General features: G+C 42.5%; 1 protein-coding gene across 1 annotated transcript in view; it reads left to right on the forward strand.

The window, feature by feature from the left end:
* LOC137421201 (E3 ubiquitin-protein ligase MARCHF2-like) overlaps positions 1–26,102 on the forward strand; it is a 186,410-nt gene that overhangs the window by 98,727 nt on the left and 61,581 nt on the right. Inside the window, exon 3 of the mRNA XM_068107001.2 lies at positions 25,445–25,676. Within this exon, the coding sequence (XP_067963102.2) occupies positions 25,445–25,676 (232 nt within the window). The remainder of the gene's footprint in view (positions 1–25,444; positions 25,677–26,102) is intronic.

Consider the following 26,102-nt stretch of genomic DNA (forward strand, 5'->3'; position numbering starts at 1 on the left):
GTGTATGATGAAAAGTGTATGATGAAAAGTGTGTGATGAAAAGTGTGTGATGAAAAGTGTGTGATGAAAAGTGTATGATGAAAAGTGTATGATGAAAAGTGTATGATGAAAAGTGTGTGATGAAAAGTGTGTGATGAAAAGTGTATGATGAAAAGTGTATGATGAATAGTGTATGATGAAAAGTGTATGATGAAAAGTGTATGATGAAAAGTGTATGATGAAAAGTGTGTGATGAAAAGTGTATGACGAAAAGTGTATGACGAAAAGTGTATGATGAAAAGTGTATGACGAAAAGTGTATGATGAAAAGTTTATGATGAAAAGTGTATGATGAAAAGTGTATGATGAAAAGTGTATGATGAAAAGTGTATGATGAAAAGTGTATGATGAAAAGTGAATGAATGAAAATTGTATGATGAAAAGTGTATGATGAAAAGTGTATGATGAAAAGTGTATGACGAAAAGTGTATGATGAAAAGTGTGTGATGAAAAGTGTGTGATGAAAAGTGTATGATGAAAAGTGTGTGATGAAAAGTGTGTGATGAAAAGGGTGTGATGAAAAGTGTGTGATGAAAAGTGTGTGATGAAAAGTGTGTGATGAAAAGTGTATGATGAAAAGTGTATGATGAAAAGTGTATGATGAAAAGTGTGTGATGAAAAGTGTGTGATGAAAAGTGTGTGATGAAAAGTGTGTGATGAAAAGTGTATGATGAAAACTGTATGATGAAAAGTGTATGATGAAAAGTGTGTGATGAAAAGTGTGTGATGAAAAGTGTGTGATGAAAAGTGTGTGATGAAAAGTGTATGATGAAAAGTGTATGATGAAAAGTGTATGATGAAAAGTGTATGATGAAAAGTGTGTGATGAAAAGTGTGTGATGAAAAGTGTATGATGAAAAGTGTATGATGAAAAGTGTATGATGAAAAGTGTGTGATGAAAAGTGTGTGATGAAAAGTGTGTGATGAAAAGTGTGTGATGAAAAGTGTATGATGAAAAGTGTGTGATGAAAAGTGTGTGATGAAAAGTGTATGATGAAAAGTGTATGATGAAAAGTGTATGATGAAAAGTGTGTGATGAAAAGTGTGTGATGAAAAGTGTGTGATGAAAAGTGTGTGATGAAAAGTGTATGATGAAAAGTGTATGATGAAAATTGTATGATGAAAAGTGTATGACGAAAAGTGTATGACGAAAAGTGTATGATGAAAAGTGTATGATGAAAATTGTATGATGAAAAGTGTATGACGAAAAGTGTATGACGAAAAGTGTATGATGAAAAGTGTATGATGAAAAGTGTATGATGAAAAGTGTATGATGAAAAGTGTATGATGAAAAGTGTATGATGAAAAGTGTATGATGAAAAGTGTATGATGAAAAGTGTATGATGAAAAGTGTATGATGAAAAGTGTGTGATGAAAAGTGAATGAATGAAAATTGTATGATGAAAAGTGTATGATGAAAAGTGTATGATGAAAATTGTATGATGAAAAGTGTATGATGAAAAGTGTATGATGAAAAGTGTATGATGAAAATTGTATGATGAAAAGTGTATGACGAAAAGTGTATGATGAAAAGTGTATGATGAAAATTGTATGATGAAAAGTGTATTACGAAAAGTGTATGATGAAAAGTTAATGATGAAAAGTGTATGATGAAAAGTGTATGATGAAAAGTGTATGATGAAAAGTGTATGATGAAAAGTGTATGATGAAAAGTGTATGATGAAAAGTGTATGATGAAAAGTGTGTGATGAAAAGTGTGTGATGAAAAGTGTGTGATGAAAAGTGTGTGATGAAAAGTGTATGATGAAAAGTGTATGATGAAAAGTGTATGATGAAAAGTGTGTGATGAAAAGTGTGTGATGAAAAGTGTATGATGAAAAGTGTATGATGAAAAGTGTATGATGAAAAGTGTATGATGAAAAGTGTATGATGAAAAGTGTATGATGAAAAGTGTGTGATGAAAAGTGTGTGATGAAAAGTGTATGACGAAAAGTGTATGACGAAAAGTGTATGATGAAAAGTGTATGACGAAAAGTGTATGATGAAAAGTTTATGATGAAAAGTGTATGATGAAAAGTGTATGATGAAAAGTGTATGATGAAAAGTGTATGATGAAAAGTGTATGATGAAAAGTGTATGATGAAAAGTGAATGAATGAAAATTGTATGATGAAAAGTGTATGATGAAAAGTGTATGATGAAAAGTGTATGATGAAAAGTGTATGATGAAAAGTGTGTGATGAAAAGTGTGTGATGAAAAGTGTATGATGAAAAGTGTATGATGAAAAGTGTATGATGAAAATTGTATGATGAAAAGTGTATGATGAAAAGTGTATGATGAAAAGTGTATGATGAAAATTGTATGATGAAAATTGTATGACGAAAAGTGTATGACGAAAAGTGTATGATGAAAAGTTTATGATGAAAAGTGTATGATGAAAAGTGTATGATGAAAAGTGTATGATGAAAAGTGTATGATGAAAAGTGTATGATGAAAAGTGAATGAATGAAAATTGTATGATGAAAAGTGTATGATGAAAAGTGTATGATGAAAAGTTTATGATGAAATGTGTGTGATGAAAAGTGTATGATGAAAAGTGTATGATGAAAAGTGTATGATGAAAAGTGTATGATGAAAAGTGTATGATGAAAAGTGTATGATGAAAAGTGTATGATGAAAAGTGTATGATGAAAAGTTTATGATTAAAAGTGTATGATGAAAAGTGTATGATGAAAAGTGTATGATGAAAATGTGTGTGATGAAAAGTGTATGATGAAAAGTGAATGAATGAAAATTGTATGATGAAAAGTGTATGATGAAAAGTGTATGATGAAAAGTGTATGATGAAAAGTGAATGAAGGAAAATTGTATGATGAAAAGTGTATGATGAAAAGTGTATGATGAAAAGTGTGTGATGAAAAGTGTGTGATGAAAAGTGTATGATGAAAAGTGTATGATGAAAAGTGTATGATGAAAAGTGTATGATGAAAAGTGTATGATGAAAAGTGTATGATGAAAAGTGTATGATGAAAAGTGTATGATGAAAAGTGTATGATGAAAAGTGTGTGATGAAAAGTGTGTGATGAAAACTGTGTGATGAAAAGTGTATGATGAAAAGTGTATGATGAAAAGTGTATGATGAAAAGTGTATGATGAAAAGTGTATGATGAAAAGTGTATGATGAAAAGTGTATGATGAAAAGTGTATGATGAAAAGTGTATGATGAAAAGTGTATGATGAAAAGTTTATGATGAAAAGTGTATGATGAAAAGTGTATGATGAAAAGTGTATGATGAAATGTGTGTGATGAAAAGTGTATGATGAAAAGTGTATTATGAAATGTGTGTGATGAAAAGTGTATGATGAAAAGTGTATGATGAAAAGTGTATGATGAAAAGTGTGTGATGAAAAGTGTATGATGAAAAGTGTATGATGAAAAGTGTATGATGAAAAGTGTATGATGAAAAGTTTATGATGAAAAGTGTATGATGAAAAGTGTATGATGAAATGTGTGTGATGAAAAGTGTATGATGAAAAGTGTATGATGAAAAGTGTATGATGAAAAGTGTGTGATGAAAAGTGTGTGATGAAAAGTGTATGATGAAAAGTGTATGATGAAAAGTGTATGATGAAAAGTGTATGATGAAAAGTGTATGATGAAAAGTGTATGATGAAAAGTGTATGATGAAAAGTGTATGATGAAAAGTGTGTGATGAAAAGTGTGTGATGAAAAGTGTATGATGAAAAGTGTATGATGAAAAGTGTATGATGAAAAGTGTGTGATGAAAAGTGTGTGATGAAAAGTGTATGATGAAAAGTGTATGATGAAAAGTGTATGATGAAAAGTGTATGATGAAAAGTGTATGATGAAAAGTGTATGATGAAAAGTGTATGATGAAAAGTGTATGATGAAAAGTGTATGATGAAAAGTGTATGATGAAAAGTGTATGATGAAAAGTGTATGATGAAAAGTGTATGATGAAAAGTGTATGATGAAAAGTGTATGATGAAAAGTGTATGATGAAAAGTGTGTGATGAAAAGTGAATGAATGAAAATTGTATGATGAAAAGTGTATGATGAAAAGTGTATGATGAAAATTGTATGATGAAAAGTGTATGATGAAAAGTGTATGATGAAAAGTGTATGATGAAAATTGTATGATGAAAAGTGTATGACGAAAAGTGTATGATGAAAAGTGTATGATGAAAATTGTATGATGAAAAGTGTATGACGAAAAGTGTATGATGAAAAGTTAATGATGAAAAGTGTATGATGAAAAGTGTATGATGAAAAGTGTATGATGAAAAGTGTATGATGAAAAGTGTATGATGAAAAGTGAATGAATGAAAATTGTATGATGAAAAGTGTATGATGAAAAGTGTATGATGAAAAGTTTATGATGAAATGTGTGTGATGAAAAGTGTATGATGAAAAGTGTATGATGAAAAGTGTATGATGAAAAGTGTGTGATGAAAAGTGAATGATGAAAAGTGTATGATGAAAAGTTTATGATGAAAAGTGTATGATGAAAAGTGTATGATGAAAAGTGTATGATGAGAAGTGTATGATGAAAAGTGTATGATGAAATGTGTGTGATGAAAAGTGTATGATGAAAAGTGTATGATGAAAAGTGTATGATGAAAAGTGTGTTATGAAAAGTGTGTGATGAAAAGTGTATGATGAAAAGTGTATGATGAAAAGTGTATGATGAAAAGTGTATGATGAAAAGTGTATGATGAAAAGTGTATGATGAAAAGTGTATGATGAAAAGTGTATGATGAAAAGTGTATGATGAAAAGTGTATGATGAAAAGTGTATGATGAAAAGTGTATGATGAAAAGTGAATGAATGAAAATTGTATGATGAAAAGTGTATGATGAAAAGTGTATGATGAAAAGTTTGTGATGAAATGTGTGTGATGAAAAGTGTGTGATGAAAAGTGTATGATGAAAAGTGTATGATGAAAAGTGTATGATGAAAAGTGTATGATGAAAATTGTATGATGAAAAGTGTATGATGAAAATTGTATGATGAAAAGTGTATGATGAAAAGTGAATGAATGAAAATTGTATGATGAAAATTGTATGATGAAAAGTGTATGATGAAAAGTTTATGATGAAATGTGTGTGATGAAAAGTGTGTAATGAAAAGTGTATGATGAAAAGTGTATGATGAAAAGTGTAGGATGTAAAGTGTATGATGAAAAGTGTATGATGAAAAGTGTATGATGAAAAGTGAATGATGAAAAATGTGTGATGAAAAGTGTATGATGAAAAGTGTATGATGAAAAGTGTATGATGAAAAGTGTGTGATGTTTGTTTGCAAGAAAGAGAGGTTGAAGCTCGAAGCTCTTTATTCTTTCTTTATTCTTTATCATATTCTTTATCATCAATGTGTTGTTCCACCGAAAGAACACCAATTCAGCTCAATTCGGAGTGTCTTTTATTGTGCGAGCAGCAAGCACAACGCCGCTTCCCAGGCCAGCCAACCTGGAAGTGACGTGTGCATCCGTAATCCGCATCCGCTTGTTATATGTTGTCGACTGTGAGGTCTAGACTCTGGATGTTGCAAACATCACATCTCCTCCTTTTAGATGGGTGATTACCAAAAGTCCATATACAACATTTTTTTTTGTATTAAATGTGAAAACAAATGTGAAAATGTCAATTGTGAAAACCATGAGCAATATTTTGGCAAAAGTGAACAACACAAAACGATGCTAAATTTCGAAAAACTAAAACAACACAACTTGAAGTTTAGGAAAACTAAAACAACACAACTTGAAGTTTAGGAAAACAAGAATAACACAACTTGAAGTTGAGGAAAACTAATTAAAGGAAGATGGAAGAGCTATATGGAAATACTGTTGAATGCAGAGATTGAATGGGATGGCAACATAGAGAGTAACCCAGTATTAGGACCGGCAGAGAAGATAACTGAGAAGGAAGTTGAGGAAGCGATAAAAGCAATGAAGGGTAGAAAAGCGGGAGGGCCGACGGGAGTTGTGGGAGATATGTTGAAGGCAGCAGGAAGTTGGGGTGTGAAGAGAATGACAGAGATCTGTAATCTGGCGGTGAAAGAAGGCCGCATTCCAGTGGATTGGGAACTGAGTACCCTCGTCCCTCGATACAAGGGGAAAGGTGACCCTCTGGAGTGTGGCTCGTACCGAGCGATAAAGTTATTGGAGCATGGAATGAAGGTATTGGAAAGGGTGTTGGAGAGGAGGATAAGGAAGAAGGTGAAGATCGACGAAATGCAGTTTGGATTTATGCCAGGAAGAGGAACGACAGACGCGCTTTTCATTGTGAGGCAGTTGCAGGAGAAGTACATGGAGAAGAGGAGGAAGTTGTTTCTTGGGTTTGTTGATCTGGACAAAGCATTCGATAGGGTTCCACGTGAAGTAGTGACATGGGCATTGAGGAAGTTAGGAGTGGAGGAATGGTTGATCAGAGTAGTGATGGCAATGTACAAAAGAGCGCGCACAGCTGTAAGTAAACAAGAATGTATCAATTGAATGCAGGTTTATTAGCAACAACGATGAACAATCAATCTGCAAGACAAAGAAAGCGATGGTAGATATTAGAATAAGATAATAGATACAGAATATGCAAATAACAATGTGCAGTATTACACAAGATGAGAACGCAATAGAGAACAGCACCATACAAGAGTTGTCTATCTCCCTTTCCCAAAAACGTTCAATTGTGACACAGAATAGAACGAAAACTGGAGACCGAGAAAAAGGATCACATGAGTTTATAATTGATATTCTTCTGAATTGAATCGGGCTGGTGGTTTGATAATTCGCTTCGGGCGGCCCGTCACCACCCGATCAATCGTCGGAGTCCTCTGAGGGCAGTTCGTAATTTCCTGGTCCATTGTGGGAGTCTCCGGTGGGTGGTTCACTATCGCCCTGTCCGACGCCGGAGTCCCCTCCAGCTGGTCCATCATCACCCGAACCGTCAAGGGGGCAGAAATAGGCAGTGACCATGGAGGTGTGGCGGTGGTCTGCACATGTGGTTGGTTAGCGACTCTCGCGGGTGGTGTCATCGCGGTGGTGGAGCGGAGTGTCTGTGATGGTAAGCCCGGCGCAATGACATGTTGGGGTTCACCCTTCTGGGGAGTGGTAACAGGATTGAGACAGACTCTTGGAGCGGCGATGGGTTGGGTACCAGACATTAAGTATTTCGGTACGATTGGCATAACACTTGGCATAACGGTTGGCAGCATGCCACTTTTGCCAGTCGTAGTGGGAGTTGTCATGCTGAAAGGCGTAAAACGTCGCAGGAACTTACGATTCCGGAGAGTGATTCTTCCGGAGCCATCCACCTTGACAACGTATTGATCGAATTGTTTTACCTCAATCACGGTTCCGGTCCGGTCCCATTTTCGTGGTTCCAGGCCGGTCTGGTTCTGGATCCGGACATGGTCCCCGACGGCCAGTGGAGGTAGTTTTGTCGTGTGTTCAGAGAGTCTTTCGATCTCCCTGGCATGCCGAATGCGCAAAGCTTCCTCACGATTGTTGCGTGTTTCCCGCCAGGTGTCCGATGGCAAGTATCTGCCTGGGATGATGGGTATGAAGTCCTTGACTGGCCTCTTGAAGATGATCATGGCTGGAGACAACCTAGTGTCCTGATCCGGTGCATTCCGGTACTGGAGTATTGCACGTTGGAACCGATCAGTGTCTAGTTCACCATTGGAACCAGTGTTATCGGTGATCATTCTTTTCGATGTTTTGACTGCGATCTCGGCACGACAGTTGCTGTGTGGGAAGGCAGTGGATGACAACCGATGGTTAACGCCCCACCGACGCAAGAAGTCTTGGGTGTCATGTGCCGTGAATTCTGGCCCACAGTCAGATGCCAATTCGTCGGGGATACCATAAGTGGCGAAGTTCGACCGCAGACATTTCACTAGGCCTTGTGCCCCGCCAGTAGTTAGCTGAATGATTGGCCAATTAGAGTAACGATCAACGGTGACCAAATAACTCCGACCCTTGTGATGAAAGTAATCTGAACAAACGTACTGGAAAGGGTAGGCAGGTTCAGCTGAGGCTGTAGGTGGAGCACTTGGGTGCGATGGGGCCATCCGATTGCAGTGTGAGCAGCGATTGCGCATCTCATGAATCTGGGGAGTGATTCCAGGCCAAAAGATCGAGCTGCTGGCCCGGGTGGTCATAGCCGTGACTCCTTGGTGAGCAGCATGAAGATTCTCAAGGACAAGCTTCCGTAGCTTCGGTGGGATGATAATCCTCCCCTTGTAGACCACTATGCCATCAATAGTGTAGAGGTGTTCACGGAAGGGAAAGTATTCCAAAATGGACACAGGGAAATCGTCCCGACTGGCAGGTAGACCCTGCTCAATAGAATTGAGTAACTGCAGCATCTGAGTGTCACTTGCTGTTTCGTCCCGAACATCGTCCCAAGTGACGGACCGCACAGAATCGAGTGTCTTGATGGCTGCCATAGAAATAGCCATTTCCATGCCAGAGTCGTCATCTGTGGTCCACAGCCCAGTCAAGGTGTGCTGTCTTAGTGTAGTCGATGTGGCCACATCCATAATGGAGGAAATGTCATCCACCAGTGGCAGTCGTTCCGATGGTCTGGCACCCGACGGATGTCGTGAAATCGCATCTGGTACGCAGTGTCGTTTTCCCGGGATGTGGATAATTCGGAAACGATATGCTAGGGTCCTTTCTTTCAAGTTGGCAAGCCGCGTGTTATGGATGTCCTCTAATCGTCTGTCACCAAGAAGCTTGATTAAGGGCTTGTGATCGACGGCAATAATCAGGTTCTTGCATCCCAACACAAAATACTTTACTTTTTCCAGGCTGTCCGCCACTGCTAGAGCTTCACCCTCTATCGGAGCATAGCGCGACTCCGCTGCATGGGTGAAGCGGCCTCCAGCAAGGGTGATTTTCCAGCCATCGGGGCAGCACTGTGGGGTTTCACCAGGGCATCTGCAGTGTTTTTGGAGGAGCCAGAAGCCAATCCCATCCTTCGACCAGTCAGTTGCGAGACATGTTGTCCGTTCCTTGTCAAAGATCCGGACCCCATTTGCGACTTCAGATATGATGAGTCGTTTTGATTCTTCGAATAGGGATTGTAGTGTTGCATCCCAGTAGAAGGGGGTGCATGGTTTTAGGAGGTCCCGGAAAGGTCGCATCCTCTCGGTCATGCTGAAGCAGTATGTTACCTGATTGACTAGCCCAAACCAGGAGCGAATGTCAGTAATTGTTTTTGGTGTGGGGAAGTCCTGTATCGCTTGGAGATACCTTTGGCATGGTCGTACACTGTCCATGGTGATCTCGAATCCAGCGAATTCGACCGTGTCCTGACCAAAATGGAATTTCGTCGGATTTTGCGTAATCCCATTACGGCCGCACAGGTCGAGCCAGTTGCATGTCTGAAAAAAGCTCTCTTCCAATGTGTCGCTCCACATGATGGTATCATCAATACATTTGGACTTGTTTTTGAAGTCCGATACGATTTCGTCAAATCGTCTGGAGTATCCATCACCTGAAGCGATGTAACCTTGGGGAGTGGTGCAGTAACGGTATCGGCCCCATGGTGTGATGAACGTTGTCAGATGGCGGTCACATTCTCTGATTGGAACGCTGTGATAGCCATTCCAGGCGTCTGTTACCGTCTTTTTGGTGTTATGTGGCACCGCCATTGCTTGATGGAAGGGTGACTGGGTGTGGTGGGTCTCACGTGTGCAGTGCGCATTCAGTGGTTGCAGATCAACTGTCCTCCGTGGGGTCCCATCCTTCTTTGGACAGACGACCATTCTGCTGCACCATGTCACTGGTTCACCAATTGGCACCGGTTCCAGAACCCCTAACCTGATGTCGCGATCGATACCAGCCTTGACTTCTGCCTGCCAGTGTAAGGGGACAGGCACTGGGGTGTGCACCGCTTTTGGTGTTGCCTCGGGGTCAACCATCAGTGTGAGAGGCGGACCTTCCATGTGGGGTAGTGGCTGGTGTTCGCAGACATTGAATGTGCTGCTTTTGTAGTACTCCAGTAGCCATTTCTCCAGCCTCTCTCGGTTCTCGTCAGTGGCCGGAAATGGGATAGATGTAGGCAGTGTAGGGGGAAGCGATCTTACCGGGCAGTTACAATTTGCATCGATAACTGCTGCCACTGCAGCACCAACTGTGTTGGATTCGCCAATGGTTGGGAAGCTACTAGACACGAGGCCTAGATCGACGCATGCTTCACGACTGAGATACATGTTCCGTGTGTCAGGTGAGATGTAGCAGATTTGTCGGGTTTCAATAATGTCGCCATTGGCTGTGCGACCAGACAGGTGTAGGAGCATGGCGCCGATAATCCGGACCCTTCCACTGTTAACAGCATTCATCTTCAGGTTGACAGGTAACAGGTCTTCATTACGCAGCCCGAGTTTGTGGAAAATATTAAGTCCTGTGAGGCAGCTTTGACAGCCAGTGTCGGCCATGGCCTGGAGCCTGGCCGATTTTGGTCGGGATGACAGTGGCTGGCCGAAATGGTCATAAGATTCCTTATCGATCCGTGCTATGAGTTTTATGTACGGCTGTGGTTGAGACTTCTTCTTGGTCCAGCCAGAGAGGTGGTCAAATATATGGTGGTCGAGGTGTAGTGGAGTTGACAAGGTGGCCATGGCCCTTTTAATTTGCGGCTTCCAAATGGCCGTTTCTCGTTCCGTGACAGAGCAGAGGAGATCGTGGACCTGGCTGCTTTCATCCACATCATGAGCATCCATTGATTTGTCCGTAGGTTTGTTGTCCGCCTTTTTCGTGCCTCCCCGGCAGACATGTGCAAAATGGCCGCGAGTGGCGCATTTACTGCATGTTTTCCCGTAGGCATTGCAGAATTGACGCCTTTGGTCGATGTTCGGCTGTTTGCCATGACCAGTTTTGCCGCAATAACTACAAATGGCCGCCTGCTTGTCGGTAGTGATCAGGGCTCTTTTGTTCTTCCAGTTTTTGTATTGGCTTGCGCCATGAGCGCCTTCACTATCGAGCAAGGCATTCTGGGAACGTTTCCCTGCTTCCTTGGCCTCGACGAAAATGAGAACTTCCTCCAAGCTCATGTTCTGATTTTGATCGCCGAGAATGTCCTGTTGTATATTTTGATCGGCGAGTCCCCGACATAGGACATCGCGAACCATGTCCTTGGTGTAGTTGACATCAGTAGGGGGATTGCATGAGCATACAACAGAAAACTTGCAGATCTCGGCTTGACCAGCCAGACGGGCTGCGTAGGTACGAATTGGTTCTTCTCGGTCCTGTCGCATGTTGTGGAGGTTTACGCGGGACACCATGGTATTCTCCTCTCGGACAGCAAGGGACCGAATGGCTTGTAGTATAGCTGCCTCGTCCTTGATTTCAATGCGTGGGTTGCTGCGGTGGAGGTCACGTCGTAGGTTATCATCACAACATTCAAGGAGTTGAACGCGAACATCATTGCCGATTATCTGGATCGCTGCCTTGTAACCATCCCATCTTCTGGTGAAATATTGCCAATCTTCGCTGGTACCGCCGGTTTGGATACGAGGACGGCTGACTTTGTCCGGTTTGGCTGGTGCAATGGACGTGTGGGTCATGGCGTGGATGGAGAGCTGGATAGCAGCAACGGCATTGTCAGTGCTGTCAGTAACGTAGACACAGCTCGGGAAGGGGCAGACTGCAGCAGGCATCTTCAGATGAGTTGATTGTTCATAAACAAGAATGTATCAATTGAATGCAGGTTTATTAGCAACAACGATGAACAATCAATCTGCAAGACAAAGAAAGCGATGGTAGATATTAGAATAAGATAATAGATACAGAATATGCAAATAACAATGTGCAGTATTACACAAGATGAGAACGCAATAGAGAACAGCACCATACAAGAGTTGTCTAGTAAGGACGAAGGACGGGAACAGTGGTGAGTTTGAGGTGAAGGTGGCAGTGCATCAGGGGTCGGTACTAAGTCCACTACTGTTTGTAGCTGTGATGGAGGTGCTGTCTCGGAACGTAAAGGAGGGTTTACCATGGGAGTTGTTGTATGCACCTGATCTGGTGTTGATTGCAGAAAGTATGGATGGACTGAAGGAGAAGATGAACAAGTGGAAGGAATGTATGGAGACAAAAGGTCTGAAGGTGAATATCGGAAAAACGAAGGTGATGGCAAGTGTTAAAGCATGTGGTGAGGTGGAAAGAACTGGGAAATGGCCGTGTGCTGTGTGCAGGAAGGGTGTCGGAGTGAATTCCATTCAATGTACAATGTGCGCTGATTGAGTTCATCAAAAATGTAGTGGTTTGAGAAGGTCATTAACCAGTGTGGCAGCTACATTCAAGTGTAAGGTGTGCACAGAGGGAGCTGCAGATGGAGGAAATGTTGAGTTTGATCTTGGAGACGGCGTGAAGCTGGAAGGTGTGAAAACATCTTGTTACCTAGGAGACATGCTGAATGGAGAAGGTGGATCAGACTCGACAATGGTTGCTAGAGTGAGATGTGCATGGAAGAAGTTTCGGGAACTGAGTGGCATGCTGACGAGGAGGGCAATGTCGTTGAAGCTGAAGGGGAATGTGTATGCTGCATGTGTGAGAAGTGTTATGATTTATGGCAGCGAGACATTGGTAATGAACGTAGAGCAGCAACGAAGGCTAGAAAGGGTGGAAATGTGAATGGTTCGGTGGATGTGTGGAGTATCGTTGAGAGAGAGGAAGACAAATGATGAATTGTGAAAGATGATGGGAATAGAGCCTGTGATTGATGCTTTGAAGAGAAACAGTTTGAGATGGTTTGGTCATGTGTTGAGGAAGGATGAAAGTGACTGGTTGAGAAGAGTGATGGAAATGAATGTAGAAGGAAGTAGAGGATGGGGAAGACCGAGAAAGACTTGGCTAAAGATGGTCGAAGAAGAAATGAGGGCAAGGGGGTTAACAAGGGGAGATGCAGAAAATATGGCAAGATGGAGAAGATTGTCATGGGGACCGCAAGGCTAAACCCCGCTCTTGCAAGGAAAATGGCCTTAAAATGCCTGTTGAAGTTCAGGAAAACTAGAATAACACAACTTGAAGAGTCAGGGGTGAACTACCCCTATGCAACAAGATGACTTTGACTGCCACATCTATTGGTCCATACGATCAGGGCATTTCCTGATTCTGGTTGATCGGCGTGGCAGGTGTGCAGGAGAGATGGTGTCGCTGTTTCTGAATGAGCTGCATGGCAGGCATTCAGAAGAGGCAACATCACTGCTTTCAGGTGAAACGGCAGCATCGATTTCAGGCATGAGTGGATCAGAGACACCCTGTTAGAGGCACGACATTCCCAGGTGCAGGCACAACAATGGATTGTTGCTGTTCAGCCTCTGGCATAATGACAGGCAGTATTGGAGGTTCGATGAGGCTGCAGCGACGGTAGACAACATGGTTCTGGGGTGTCGACAGACAACCCGCCCATCATGCAAGCGTATTGTACGCGACAGTGGCCCAGGTTTGTCTATGACATCGCCAAGCAACCAAACAGCGCCTGCACCAAAGTTGCGAGAGAACACTCGATCTCTGGTGTGAAGTGAGCGGCTCATTGCTGCCCTGTCGTGATGCAACTTCTGGTTAAGTTGGCTGTAGTACACTCGAGAAGCCATATCCGGTTTCAGACGGGCCAGGTTGGTCCTTAGGTGTCGCTTCATCAGTAATTCTGATGGTGGTACTCCAGTTGTACCATAAGGTGCAGTACGATACTTGAGGAGCAGACGCGAGAGCCGTGTTTCAAGGTTTCCGTCCTGCAGTTTGCGTAGTCCGGACTTGATGACTCCAACTGAACGTTCAGCCAGGCCATTGGAAGCTTGGTGTTGTGGACTGACAAATTTGTGTCTGATACCATTCCTGCGTGTGAATTCGGCGAATTCCGAGCTCGAGAAACATGCACCATTATCACTATCGATAACTCTGGGCAAGCCATGTGTAGCAAAACAACGTCTCAGTTTCTCTATTGTTCCAGCTGATGCAGTGCCATGTGTTGTGCAAGCATCAATCCACTTTGAGTGGGCATCAGTGATGATTAGTATCATCAGACAGTACACTGGTCCAGCATAGTCTAGATTAACTTGATGCCACGGTTCGGTGGGCAATTCCCAGTGATGCAGTGGTGCCTTCACTGATGCATTCCTGGTGCTTTGGCAGGGATAGAAATGTGGAACACACCGTTCAATATCAGTGTCTAGATTTGGCCACCATACATAATTCCTAGCCAGTGACTTCATCTTGACAATTCCGGGATGACACTCATGAAGTTCCTCCATTACCCTGGAACGCAGATGTTGCGGAATCACTACACGGCATCCCCACAATATGCAACCGCTGTCCATGCCAAGTTCATTTTTACGTGCCACGTAAGGAACATAGGCAGTGTCCCCATCAGTTAGCGATTGCCATCCAAGCTGTATGGCTTGGAGAACTCTCGAAAGGACTGGATCACGTCTTGTGTAGGTGCAAATATGGTTGGCATCGACGGGACGGTCCTCCAGATGATCCATCAAGGCGATCACACTGCCAGGTAACGGTGGGTTGGCGACCAAATCGGGCAATGGTAGACGGTTCATGGCATCTGCGTTGGCAATGGCATATCCGGGTTTATTCTGAATGCGGTAGTCGTAAGCAGCGAGTAGCAACGACCATCGTATAATCCTGGCTGGTAGCATGTCAGATGTTGCCTTGGTTGGACCAAACAGGCTAATCAGTGGTTTGTGATTAGAATAGACAACAAAGTGTCATCCAAATAGGTATTGGTGGAACTTTATGACTCCAAAGATTATTCCTCAACCTCCCTTGTCCAACTGACTATAATTCTTTTCTGCAAGAGATAATGTCCTGGAGGCAAATGCCACTGGTTTCTCTGAACCATCAGGCATAACATGAGACAGCACTGCCCCCACACCGTACTGACTCGCATCACATGTCAGTACGATGTCCTTATTAGGATCATAGTGAAGTAGTACGTTTGACGCTTGGAGCAGGTCCTTTGACTTCTGGAAAGCTGCTTGTTGTGTAGTACCCCAGTTCCATGAGACTCCTTTCTTCAGCAGGTGATAGAGAGGACCCAAAACATTGGATATGTTTGGGATGTAGCGGCTGTAGTATTGCAGCATGCCGAGGTAGGCCTTCAGTTCTGTCACGTCTCTTGGATCTGGTGCATCCTTGATCTCTCTGACTTTATCCTTGGTTGGATGTATGCGTTGAGCGTCAATTCTGTGGCCCAGGAATGTTACTGATGGTGCCATTAACCCACACTTGTTCAGCCTTAACGGAGGCCGGATAGCTTTTTCAAGACCCCCTCTAGGTTGTGTAGATGCTCGGCTTCTGTTGAAACGGTGACCAGGAAATCATCCTGATAAACCGCAACGTGCCGTTCTGCAGCAAACAAACTGTCCATACAACGTTAATATATATTCCTGGGGCAGACTTCACCCCAAAACTCAGTCGGTGGTATTTGTACAGACCACGGTGCTTTTTGATTGTCAGGTATTTATTCGATTCTTCCTCGAGAAGAAGTCGAAGATATGCTGACTTGAGGTCGAGTTTGCTGAAACTTTGGCCTCCACTCAACTTAGCATACAAATCATCAATCCGTGGGATTGGATAGTTGTCTAGTGCTGAGAATCTGTTGACTGTCATTTTATTGTCACCACAAAGACGAATAGATTGATCAGCTTTGACAACGAGGACAACAGGTGCAGCCCAATTTGAGTATTGAACTGGCTCAATGGTCCCAAGTTCCTGGAGTCGAATGAGCTATTTGTCAACCTTTTCACGCAGAGCAAAAGGAACTGGTCGAGCCTTGCAGAAAATTGGTTTAGCATCTTTGTCAATGTTGAGTTTAGCGGAGTAAGTCCGCAAGGTACCGAGCTCATCGTTGAAGATGTCTGGATATCTGGCCAGGACTGCTTCAAGTGGTTTTGATGCATTGGTTGCACGAAATTGATGAATCTGCTTCCGGTTGAGTTCAATTACCTCCAACCAGTTCCTACCGAGTAATGATGCTCCATCACCTGGGATGACGATCAGGGATAGGTTGACCATCGTAATCATAGAATTATGTATGGTGGCCAAATCTAGACACTGATATTGAACAGTGTGTTCAACATTGCTATCCCTGCCAAAGCACCAGGAATGCACCAGCGAAGGCACCGCTGCATCCCTGGGATTGCCGTAAGTCACGTTGACGTCACAGGTTCCACAGGCTTTGATCTGTTCACCGGTGTAGGTAGAGTGCAGGTGGGACGTCCGGTGGAATTTCGGTCGGTGAGCTTCACGCCACAGGTTGTTGAAAGCAGCTCGGCTGAAGAGCGAAACAGCGGCACTTATGTCAACCTCCATTTCCAAACGTCGATTGTGGATACCGACTGGAGCCAGCAAAGGTTCTGCTCTGTTTTTAGAGAAGACATGAAACATGTGATGTGCATCTCGGAGGTATCACCAGAAGCAGACGTCGCCTCATCAGCATACAACTCTGAACCAATGAGTTGTGTCTTTGCACCACCCGCTTTCTCTTTATGTTTGTGGGAGAGACAAGCTGGAGCGATATGGCCGCTCTTGTGGCAGAAATGGCATGTGGCATTTTTGTAGCGACATTCATCTGGTGAATGCCCACCATCACAGCGATGACACCTGTTGCTCCCATAATTCATTTGTGATGAATGTCCGGGTCTGGGATTAATTTTCCGTCTCTGTGATGAAGGTTGTTCGACACTATTGACGGTGGTGTTGGTCTGTGCCTGTGTCAATAATGGAAATGATGTCTAAGATGTTTCGATTTCATATCAGGAGTTCTTCTAAGGGATCAGGGTGAAACCCAGGGGGAAGTGGTCAGTGGTCTAAACTACAGCCTTGAGATGACCGTCAGCCCAATCAGGGCTATTTATTCTTGTCTTGAGATAATCTTCATGGTTTATTCATGTTATTTATTACTTCAGTTAATCGAATACAGTCCGTTTCCAAACACTTTATAACCTTTTGATGGGCATCTTCTCTTCTGCAAGGTTTTAATTTATTATATTGGTCTCCAACTGATGATTTGATGCAATAACAAAACTCATACGGAATATGCTTTTGATAAGGTTTAGTGTAAGATTTTTTGGGGTTTGGAGAAACTGTGGTTATCTTTTCGAGGTTGGCATCAAAGTGAGCATCTATCACGAGCAGATGTTTGATGGTTTTGTTTATGCCTTTGAATTTTGTAGGTGAACCTGCTTTTGGCATTTCTATAACCACTAGGGCATGCCCGTACGTGGGTGCCCATTCCTTGCCAAAAAAAATAAATAACGCAACCCGTACGCTCTACCCCGCCCGTACGCCCGTACGCCCGTAAACAAAAAAAACAACGCTCTTCGCTTCCGCCCTTCGCTCTGACTGAATTGGGAGAAATAATGCGCATAAGAAATCGAGAAATTATTATTTTCTCCGGAAGAAATCGAATTACGAACCGTAATGGCGCACGCGCTCGGCTCGGCTCGCTCTCACATCGGCCACGCCTACGCAATAACGCGTTCTGTGATTGGCTGCCGGAAGTGCAGTCTTCACTGTCCGGAAGGTCGCAAATCGCAGTTACGATGAATCGCAAATTAGTTTTAATTAGTTTTAAAACATAGTTTAACGGCAACATAGTTTTCCAACGTGAAATAAATGAATACGCTCTCGAATGTGCCGTCCGAGGCAGAGTCTGTTCGCCACGTTCGGCACACGTGATAGCTCGCTGCTCTCTGATTGGTTGAATCGTTTTTTGGACATAGCTCGGTAACTACTTGTCCGATTAATATGAAACCTTGAAAAGGCACATCCTCGGGTCCCCAGCAATATACCTGGCAAGTTTCAAGTATATCGGACCCGTGGTTGTCGAGAAACAGCGGTCACAGACATACAGACATACAAACATACAAACATACAAACATACAAACATACAAACATACAAACATACACACAGAGATTACTGGAATTATAGATAGATTGTGGGATGATTTTGACAATATCTCGAATGTTGTTTTCTCTTGAAAACCCTTGAGATGATATTATCAATTCCGGGTATTTTGTTCTCGTATAAACTTCCTCCTCTTTTCTTTCTTCATTTTGTGTTTTTGTAATTTATAATTTCCAACCAAGATGATATTTAAGCTACCTAATTCATTTAGACGATTCGGAAGTGCAGTTTGGATTTGCGCTCTAACTTTTAGGCGTGCTTTGGTTGTCTATTTTGGGTTTGGAGTTGTATGAAACGAATGGGTGGAGGTGAGCATTGATCCTGGATTTTAGGAGTTTCACCCAAAGGGGGTTGATGCAGGGGAAACCGATGAGGTGGGCATTCGGCCACCGACCGAGGGCCCAGGCCATCAAGGGGCCCAGGCTAAAAAAAAAAAAGGGTTTTCGTTTTCAGCAATAGGAGAGGAAAGCGATTTTAGAACATATATTTGAACATAGGATATTAAATGAGGGTTGGAAAGTCGATTTCGATCGATTCCCCCCAAAATGGAGCAAAGTTATTTATTGCTATGAGACATTTTTCCTGCTTTAACCAAACAACATTTACTGCTATGAAAGCTACAGTTTAAAACTTTACAGAAAATGGTTATTTTCTGGCTCTCCTGAGAGTGGACACAAACTTGTGGACTTTTTGGAATTCACTGAGATTGCCTTCGGTCAGATTAGCCTTCCAGGAAGAGAAGGCAAGATGTTTCAGATCAACTGCCTCATCGCAGGATTTGGTGTACCAAGGGTGGGAAGAAGGGTAGGATAACCGAAGACAAGACGGGATAATCTGTGGAAAGTGAGAGCACGGTTTCTGTGGAAGAATTCCCAAGTGGAGTTAGCATCAGAGGTGGTGGATATAGGAGACCAGTCTTGAAGCTCTCTCGTTAATGGTACTTCAGAGTTTGAAGTATGCATTGTTATTGGTCTGTCTGTACTCATGTCTCATTTGTATTTAATACTGTATGACCTGTATCATGAAGGCAATGTGTCATGTCTGCAACGAGACAAATTCTCCCCTCCTGTTACATTACTTGATGGTGTTGTGTTTTCTCTTGGTTTCACAAGCAGAGTGATTCATCATTGTGTGTGACATCCCTCCGATGGACATTAAACTGGTGTCCCCATCGACCAGGATGCACATTGAACTGGCATTAGTTGGTGGACGTTAAACTGGGTTTCCTGTCTACCCGCATCAGTTGGTGGACGTTAAACTGCGTTTCCTGTCTACCGGCATCAGTTGTTGGACATTAACTGGCATCGCATGTATCAGTTTTAGTTGGTGGACATTAACTGGCATCGCATGTATCAGTTTTAGTTGGTGGACATAAACTGGCATCCTGTCGATCAGTTTTAGTTGGTGGACGTTAAACTGGGTTTCCTGTCTACCCGCATCAGTTGGTGGACGTTAAACTGCGTTTCCTGTCTACCGGCATCAGTTGTTGGACATTAACTGGCATCCCATGTATCAGTTTTAGTTGGTGGACATAAACTGGCATCCTGTCGATCAGTTTTAGTTGGTGGTCATTAACTGGCATTCCGTCTATCAGTTTCAGTTGGTGGACATTAACTGGCATCCTGTCTATCAGTTTTAGATGGTGGACATTAATTCGCATCCTGTCTATCAGTTTTAGTTGGTGGACATTAACTGGCATCCCATGTATCAGTTTTAGATGGTGGACATAAACTGGCATCCTGTCGATCAGTTTTAGTTGGTGGTCATTAACTGGCATTCCGTCTATCAGTTTCAGTTGGTGGACATTAACTGGCATCCTGTCTATCAGTTTTAGTTGGTGGACATTAACTGGCAGTCCATGTATCAGTTTTAGTTGGTGGACATTAACTGGCATCCCATGTATCAGTTTTAGTTGGTGGACATAAACTGGCATCCTGTCGATCAGTTTTAGTTGGTGGTCATTAACTGGCATTCCGTCTATCAGTTTCAGTTGGTGGACATTAACTGGCATCCTGTCTATCAGTTTTAGTTGGTGGACATTAACTGGCATCCCATGTATCAGTTTTAGTTGGTGGATATTAACTGGCATCCCGTCTATCAGTTTTAGTTGGTGGACATTAACTGGCATCCTGTCTATCAGTTTTAGTTGGTGGACATTAACTGGCATCCCATGTATCAGTTTTAGTTGGTGGACATTAACTGGCATCCCTTCTATCAGTTTTAGTTGGTGGACATTAACTGGCATCCTGTCTATCAGTTTTAGTTGGTGGACATTAACTGGCATCCCATGTAATAGTTTTAGTTGGTGGACATTAACTGGCATCCTATGTATCAGTTTTAGATGGTGGACATTAATTCGCATCCTGTCTATCAGTTTTAGTTGGTGGACATTAACTGGCATCCTGTCTATCAGTTTTAGTTGGTGGACATTAACTGGCATCCTGTCTATCAGTTTTAGTTGGTGGAGATGAACTGGGATCCCGTGGATCGGTTTTAGTTGGTGGACATTAACTGGCATCCTGTCGATCAGTTTTAGTTGGTGGACATTAACTGGCATCCTGTCTATCAGTTTTAGTTGGTGGACATTAACTGGCATCCCATGTATCAGTTTTATTTGGTGGACATTAATTCGCATCCTGTCTATCAGTTTTAGTTGGTGGACATTAACTGGCATCCCGTCTATCAGTTTTAGTTGGTGGACATTAACTGGCATCCCATGTTTCAGTTTTAGTTGGTGGACATCAACTGGCATCCTGTCTATCAGTTTTAGTTGGTGGACATTAACTGGCATCCCATGTTTCAGTTTGAGTTGGTGGACATTAACTGGCATCCCGTCTATCGGTTTTAGTTGGTGGACATTAACTGACATCCTGTCTATCACTTTTAGTTGGTGGACATTAACTGGCATCCCATGTTTCAGTTTTAGTTGGTGGACATTAACTGACATCCTGTCTATCACTTTTAGTTGGTGGACATTAACTGGCATCCCATGTTTCAGTTTTAGTTGGAGGACATTAACTGGCATCCCGTCTTTCAGTTTTAGTTGGTGGACATTAACTGGCATCCCGTCTTTCAGTTTTAGTTGGTGGACATCAACTGGCATCCCGTCTTTCAGGTTTAGTTGGTGGACATTAACTGGCATCCCATGGATCAGTTTTAGTTGGTGGACATTTACTGGCATCCCGTCTATCAGTTTTAGTTGGTGGACATTAACTGGCAGCCTGTCTATCACTTTTAGTTGGTGGACATTAACTGGCATCCTGTCTATCACTTTTAGTTGGTGGATATTAACTGGCATCCCATGGATCAGTTTTAGTTGGTGGACATTTACTAGCATCCTTTCTATCAGTTTTAGTTGGTGGACATTAACTGGCATCCCGTCTGTCAGTTTTATTTCGTGGACATTAACTGGCATCCCATGTATCAGTTTTAGTTGGTGGACATCAACTGGCATCCCGTCTTTCAGTTTTAGTTGGTGGACATTAACTGGCATCCCGTCTTTCAGGTTTAGTTGGTGGACATCAACTGGCATCCCGTCTTTCAGTTTTAGTTGGTGGACATTAACTGGCATCCAGTCTTTCAGTTTTAGTTGGTGGACATCAACTGGCATCCCGTCTTTCAGTTTTAGTTGGTGGACATTAACTGGCATCCCGTCTGTCAGTTTTAGTTCGTGGACATTTACTAGCATCCCATGTATCAGTTTTAGTTGGTGGACATCAACTGGCATCCCGTCTGTCAGTTTTCGTTGGTGGACATTAACTGGCATCCCATGTATCAGTTTTAGTTGGTGGACATCAACTGGCATCCCGTCTTTCAGTTTTAGTTGGTGGACATTAACTGGCATCCCGTCTTTCAGTTTTAGTTGGTGGTCATTAACTGGCATCCCGTCTTTCAGTTTTAGTTGGTGGACATTTACTAGCATCCTGTCTATCAGTTTTAGTTGGTGGACATCAACTGGCATCCCGTCTTTCAGTTTTAGTTGGTGGACATTTACTAGCATCCTGTCTATCAGTTTTAGTTGGTGGACATTAACTGGCATCCCATGTATCAGTTTTAGTTGGTGGACATCAACTGGCATCCCGTCTGTCAGTTTTAGTTCGTGGACATTAACTGGCATCCCATGTATCAGTTTTAGTTGGTGGACATCAACTGGCATCCCGTCTTTCAGTTTTAGTTGGTGGACATTTACTAGCATCCTGTCTGTCAGTTTTAGTTGGTGGACATCAACTGGCATCCCGTCTTTCAGTTTTAGTTGGTGGACATTTACTAGCATCCTGTCTATCAGTTTTAGTTGGTGGACATTAACTGGCATCCCATGTATCAGTTTTAGTTGGTGGACATCAACTGGCATCCCGTCTGTCAGTTTTAGTTCGTGGACATTAACTGGCATCCCATGTATCAGTTTTAGTTGGTGGACATTAACTGGCATCCCGTCTTTCAGTTTTAGTTGGTGGACATTAACTGGCATCCCATGTATCAGTTTTAGTTGGTGGACATTAACTGGCATCCCGTCTTTCAGTTTTAGTTGGTGGACATTAACTGGCATCCTGTCTACCGACATTAGTTGGTGAACATTAACTGGCATCCTGTCTACCGACATTAGTTGGTGGACATTAACTGGCATCCTGTCTACCGACATTAGTTGGTGGACGTCAAACATCCCACGCTGTCCTTCGCGAAGAGTACACGAGCTGCATCCTGGCATATTTCCAAATTCCTGGCCTAATTACTTAATCGAGCATCAGGATTCAGGTCTGGCCAGCCGCGGTTCGTGGAAGACATGGAACATAAACTTCCCCCGACCAACTCCACAAGAACGTGGGAGTAATTGTGGCCGTTAAAGTCGAAGAAGTGTTTTATCTTGCTCGTGTCTCTTCAAAATTACGACACGTGTGATAACATTCGTCGCAGGTGATAACATCGTGGGAGGTTTGTTTACGCCATCACAGGGCTTGGACAACCCCACACAACAAAAGGTCGTGGCCCTTGAGGAATTGTCTTGTACTATTACTGCAGTTATTTCCCCATTATTTTCCTTTTAATTATCGTTCTTTATAATTATTTTGCTTTGTAATGCTTGTGTCATCCATGGTACGTGTTTTGCTTGAAAAACAATTAAATAATATTGCCTCGAGAATATTTTATCACCGAAATAACCCAGCAAACCCAACAGGTCACCAGGATCAGACTATAGTATAAATACCTGTAACTGTTTATCGCAATTAAGATTGAGTCTGTGTGGTTCTTGCAAACACAACGTGGTGAGAGCTGTCCTTTTGTCGCTGCACAAGCACAGGTACGGTAAAGCAAACCTGCGGTTTTGTTCTGATATCAAGGCCAAACACAGTGGCTATTTGATGAAAACGACATTATTATATCATTTTACAGCTCACCTTTAACCTTCTGTTCTGTCCATGTTGTTGATATATTTCACATCTCCTAACTACCACAGTTATCCATGTTACTATCCATACAAACAATCCCAAATTTAAACATCAAATTACTTGTCCACACCACCTAAGTGCTAAGAAATCCTCACTGTGTTCTTGTAAGGAATCCTCACTGTGTTATTGTAAGGAATCCTCACTGTATTCTTGTAAGGAATCCTCACTGTCTTCTTCTAAGGAATCGTCACTGTGTTCTTGTAAGGATTCCTCACTGTGTTCTTGTAAGGAATCGTCACTGTGTTCTTGTAAGGAATCCTCACTGTGTTATTGTAAGGAATCCTCACTGTGTTCTTGTAAGGAATCCTCACTGTCTTCTTCTAAGGAATCGTCACTGTGTTCTTGTAAGGATTCCTCACTGTGTTCTTGTAAGGAATCGTCACTGTGTTCTTGTAAGGATTCCTCACTGTGTTCTTGTAAGGATTCCTCACTGTGTTCTTGTAAGGAATCGTCACTGTGTTCTTATAAGGAATCGTCACTGTGTTCTTGTAAGGAATCCTCACTGTGTTATTGTAAGGAATCCTCACTGTGTTATTGTAAGGAATCCTCACTGTGTTCTTGTAAGGATTCCTCGCTGTGTTCTGGTAAGGAACCCTCACTGTGTTCTTGTAAGGAATCGTCACTGTGTTCTTGTAAGGAATCGTCACTGTGTTCTTGTAAGGAATGCTCACTGTGTTCTTGTAAGGAATCGTCACTGTATTATTGTAAGGAATCCTCACTGTGTTATTGTAAGGAATCCTCACTGTGTTCTTGTAAGGAAACCTCACTTTGTTCTTGTAAGGAAACCTCACTGTGTTCTTGTAAGGAAACCTCACTGTATTATTGTAAGGAATCCTCACTGTGTTCTTGTAAGGAATCCTCACTGTGTTCTTGTAAGGAATCGTCACTGTATTATTGTAAGGAATCCTCACTGTGTTATTGTAAGGAACCCTCACTGTATTATTGTAAGGAAACCTCACTTTGTTCTTGTAAGGAAACCTCACTTTGTTCTTGTAAGGAAACCTCACTGTGTTCTTGTAAGGAACCCTCACTGTATTATTGTAAGGAACCCTCACTGTATTATTGTAAGGAAACCTCACTTTGTTCTTGTAAGGAATCCTCACTGTGTTCTTGTAAGGAATCCTCACTGTGCTCTTGTCGTAGCTCAGATGTTATTTAGTTCTTTTCTGGTGGGAGAAGGGTGGGTGTGGAATGGGGTGCTTGAGCAGCCATATTTATACTGCTGGTTTTCTCACCACATATTTCATCAAAATGGCCGGTTTGGTGGTGAAGAGAGGCAATATATTTTGTCTTCTTCCTGGAATATTTATTTGAGCTGCATGTGCCATAAACACGCCGTCCTCTCCTAATTGGCGTCGACCTGTGCTGTGTTTGCATGTGCACTGCATGCTGAAAGCTCTCTGGATGTTTGTTCAAGCAGTCCAGATCCCAAGCCCACTATAAATGGTGCTGCACAATAATCAGAATGATGCTGATCCTCTGTATATTTTGCGGCACTTGTCCGTGCTCTCACAGCAGGTAATATTACATTACGCGTTGTCGTGTTGATATCACACTTTAATTACATCATGTTTGAGACGAAGTCTATGTGTTAGGACATGTCCTCGATTTAGCATCATTGGAGGCACAGAATACAATTTCACGTTTTTTTCAGGTTGAGGTTTGCTTTCACCATAATGATCAGAATCCAAGACTTCATTGTCACCCTTTATTGTATTTGGGTCTGCCTTGTAAATCCAAGACTTCATAGTCCCCCTTTATTGTATTTGGGTCTACCTTGTAAATCCAAGACTTCATCGTCACCCTTTATTGTATTTGGGTCTGCCTTGTAAATCCAAGACTTCATCGTCACCCTTTATTGTATTTGGGTCTGCCTTGTAAATCCAAGACTTCATCGTCACCCTTTATTGTATTTGGGTCTGCCTGTGTGCTTCTGATCCTGTCTCCTTTATTCTCTCTCTTCTTTCATTTTGTTTTTCCCTTTTCCCCTTTTGTCCCCATCATCCTAAACCCCCATCCTTTATCATCTTTGCTTCATCCCGCTGAATCCCAGCCTCATGTCCGGTGAACCGCCCATGTGCCGCATTTGTCACGAGGCCGGCGCGAGCGGGAGCGATGGGACCGCGCTCCCTGGCTCTCTGCTCGCTCCTTGCCGCTGCTCAGGTTCTCTCGGTGCCGTGCACCGCTCCTGCCTCGAGCGATGGCTTTCCACTTCCAACTCGTCTCGGTGCGAGCTGTGCCGGCATGCGTTCACGGTGCGGAGACGTCCGTGCTCCTTCAGACAGGTGCGCATGCTGCGTGAGAGGCCTCGCGACAATGATTCCGACTTGCAATATAAATAGGAACGTTACAGTTTACACTTACGCATTCATACTCTGCTGGTTTGTTCCATATTCATGCAGAAGCTCGAAAGAAAAGAAAATCTCAACGTGTTGTGGAAGTTATTGCCTCGACGCCTAATTTATCTCATCTTGTTTGTTCCATTTTCAAAGGATGTTTCATTTAACATTAGGTGACATTATGTGACACACATAAGGCAATATAAAGTTCTGCGAATGCCTTAATTAAGGCTGTGCAGCTGAAGAACAACTTACATGGTTTTTCCAGAGGTTGGCACCTTCCGAGGAATCTGCTTAACCCAAACCTGCTATAAAATGATGGTGGAAGGCTTTCCTTGTAATACCACACAGCTCATTTGGAGCACAAATCAA

This window comes from Myxine glutinosa, chromosome 2, assembly GCF_964187855.1.
Source record: "Myxine glutinosa chromosome 2, kmMyxGlut1.1, whole genome shotgun sequence".
Classification (NCBI taxonomy): Eukaryota; Metazoa; Chordata; class Myxini; order Myxiniformes; family Myxinidae; genus Myxine; species Myxine glutinosa.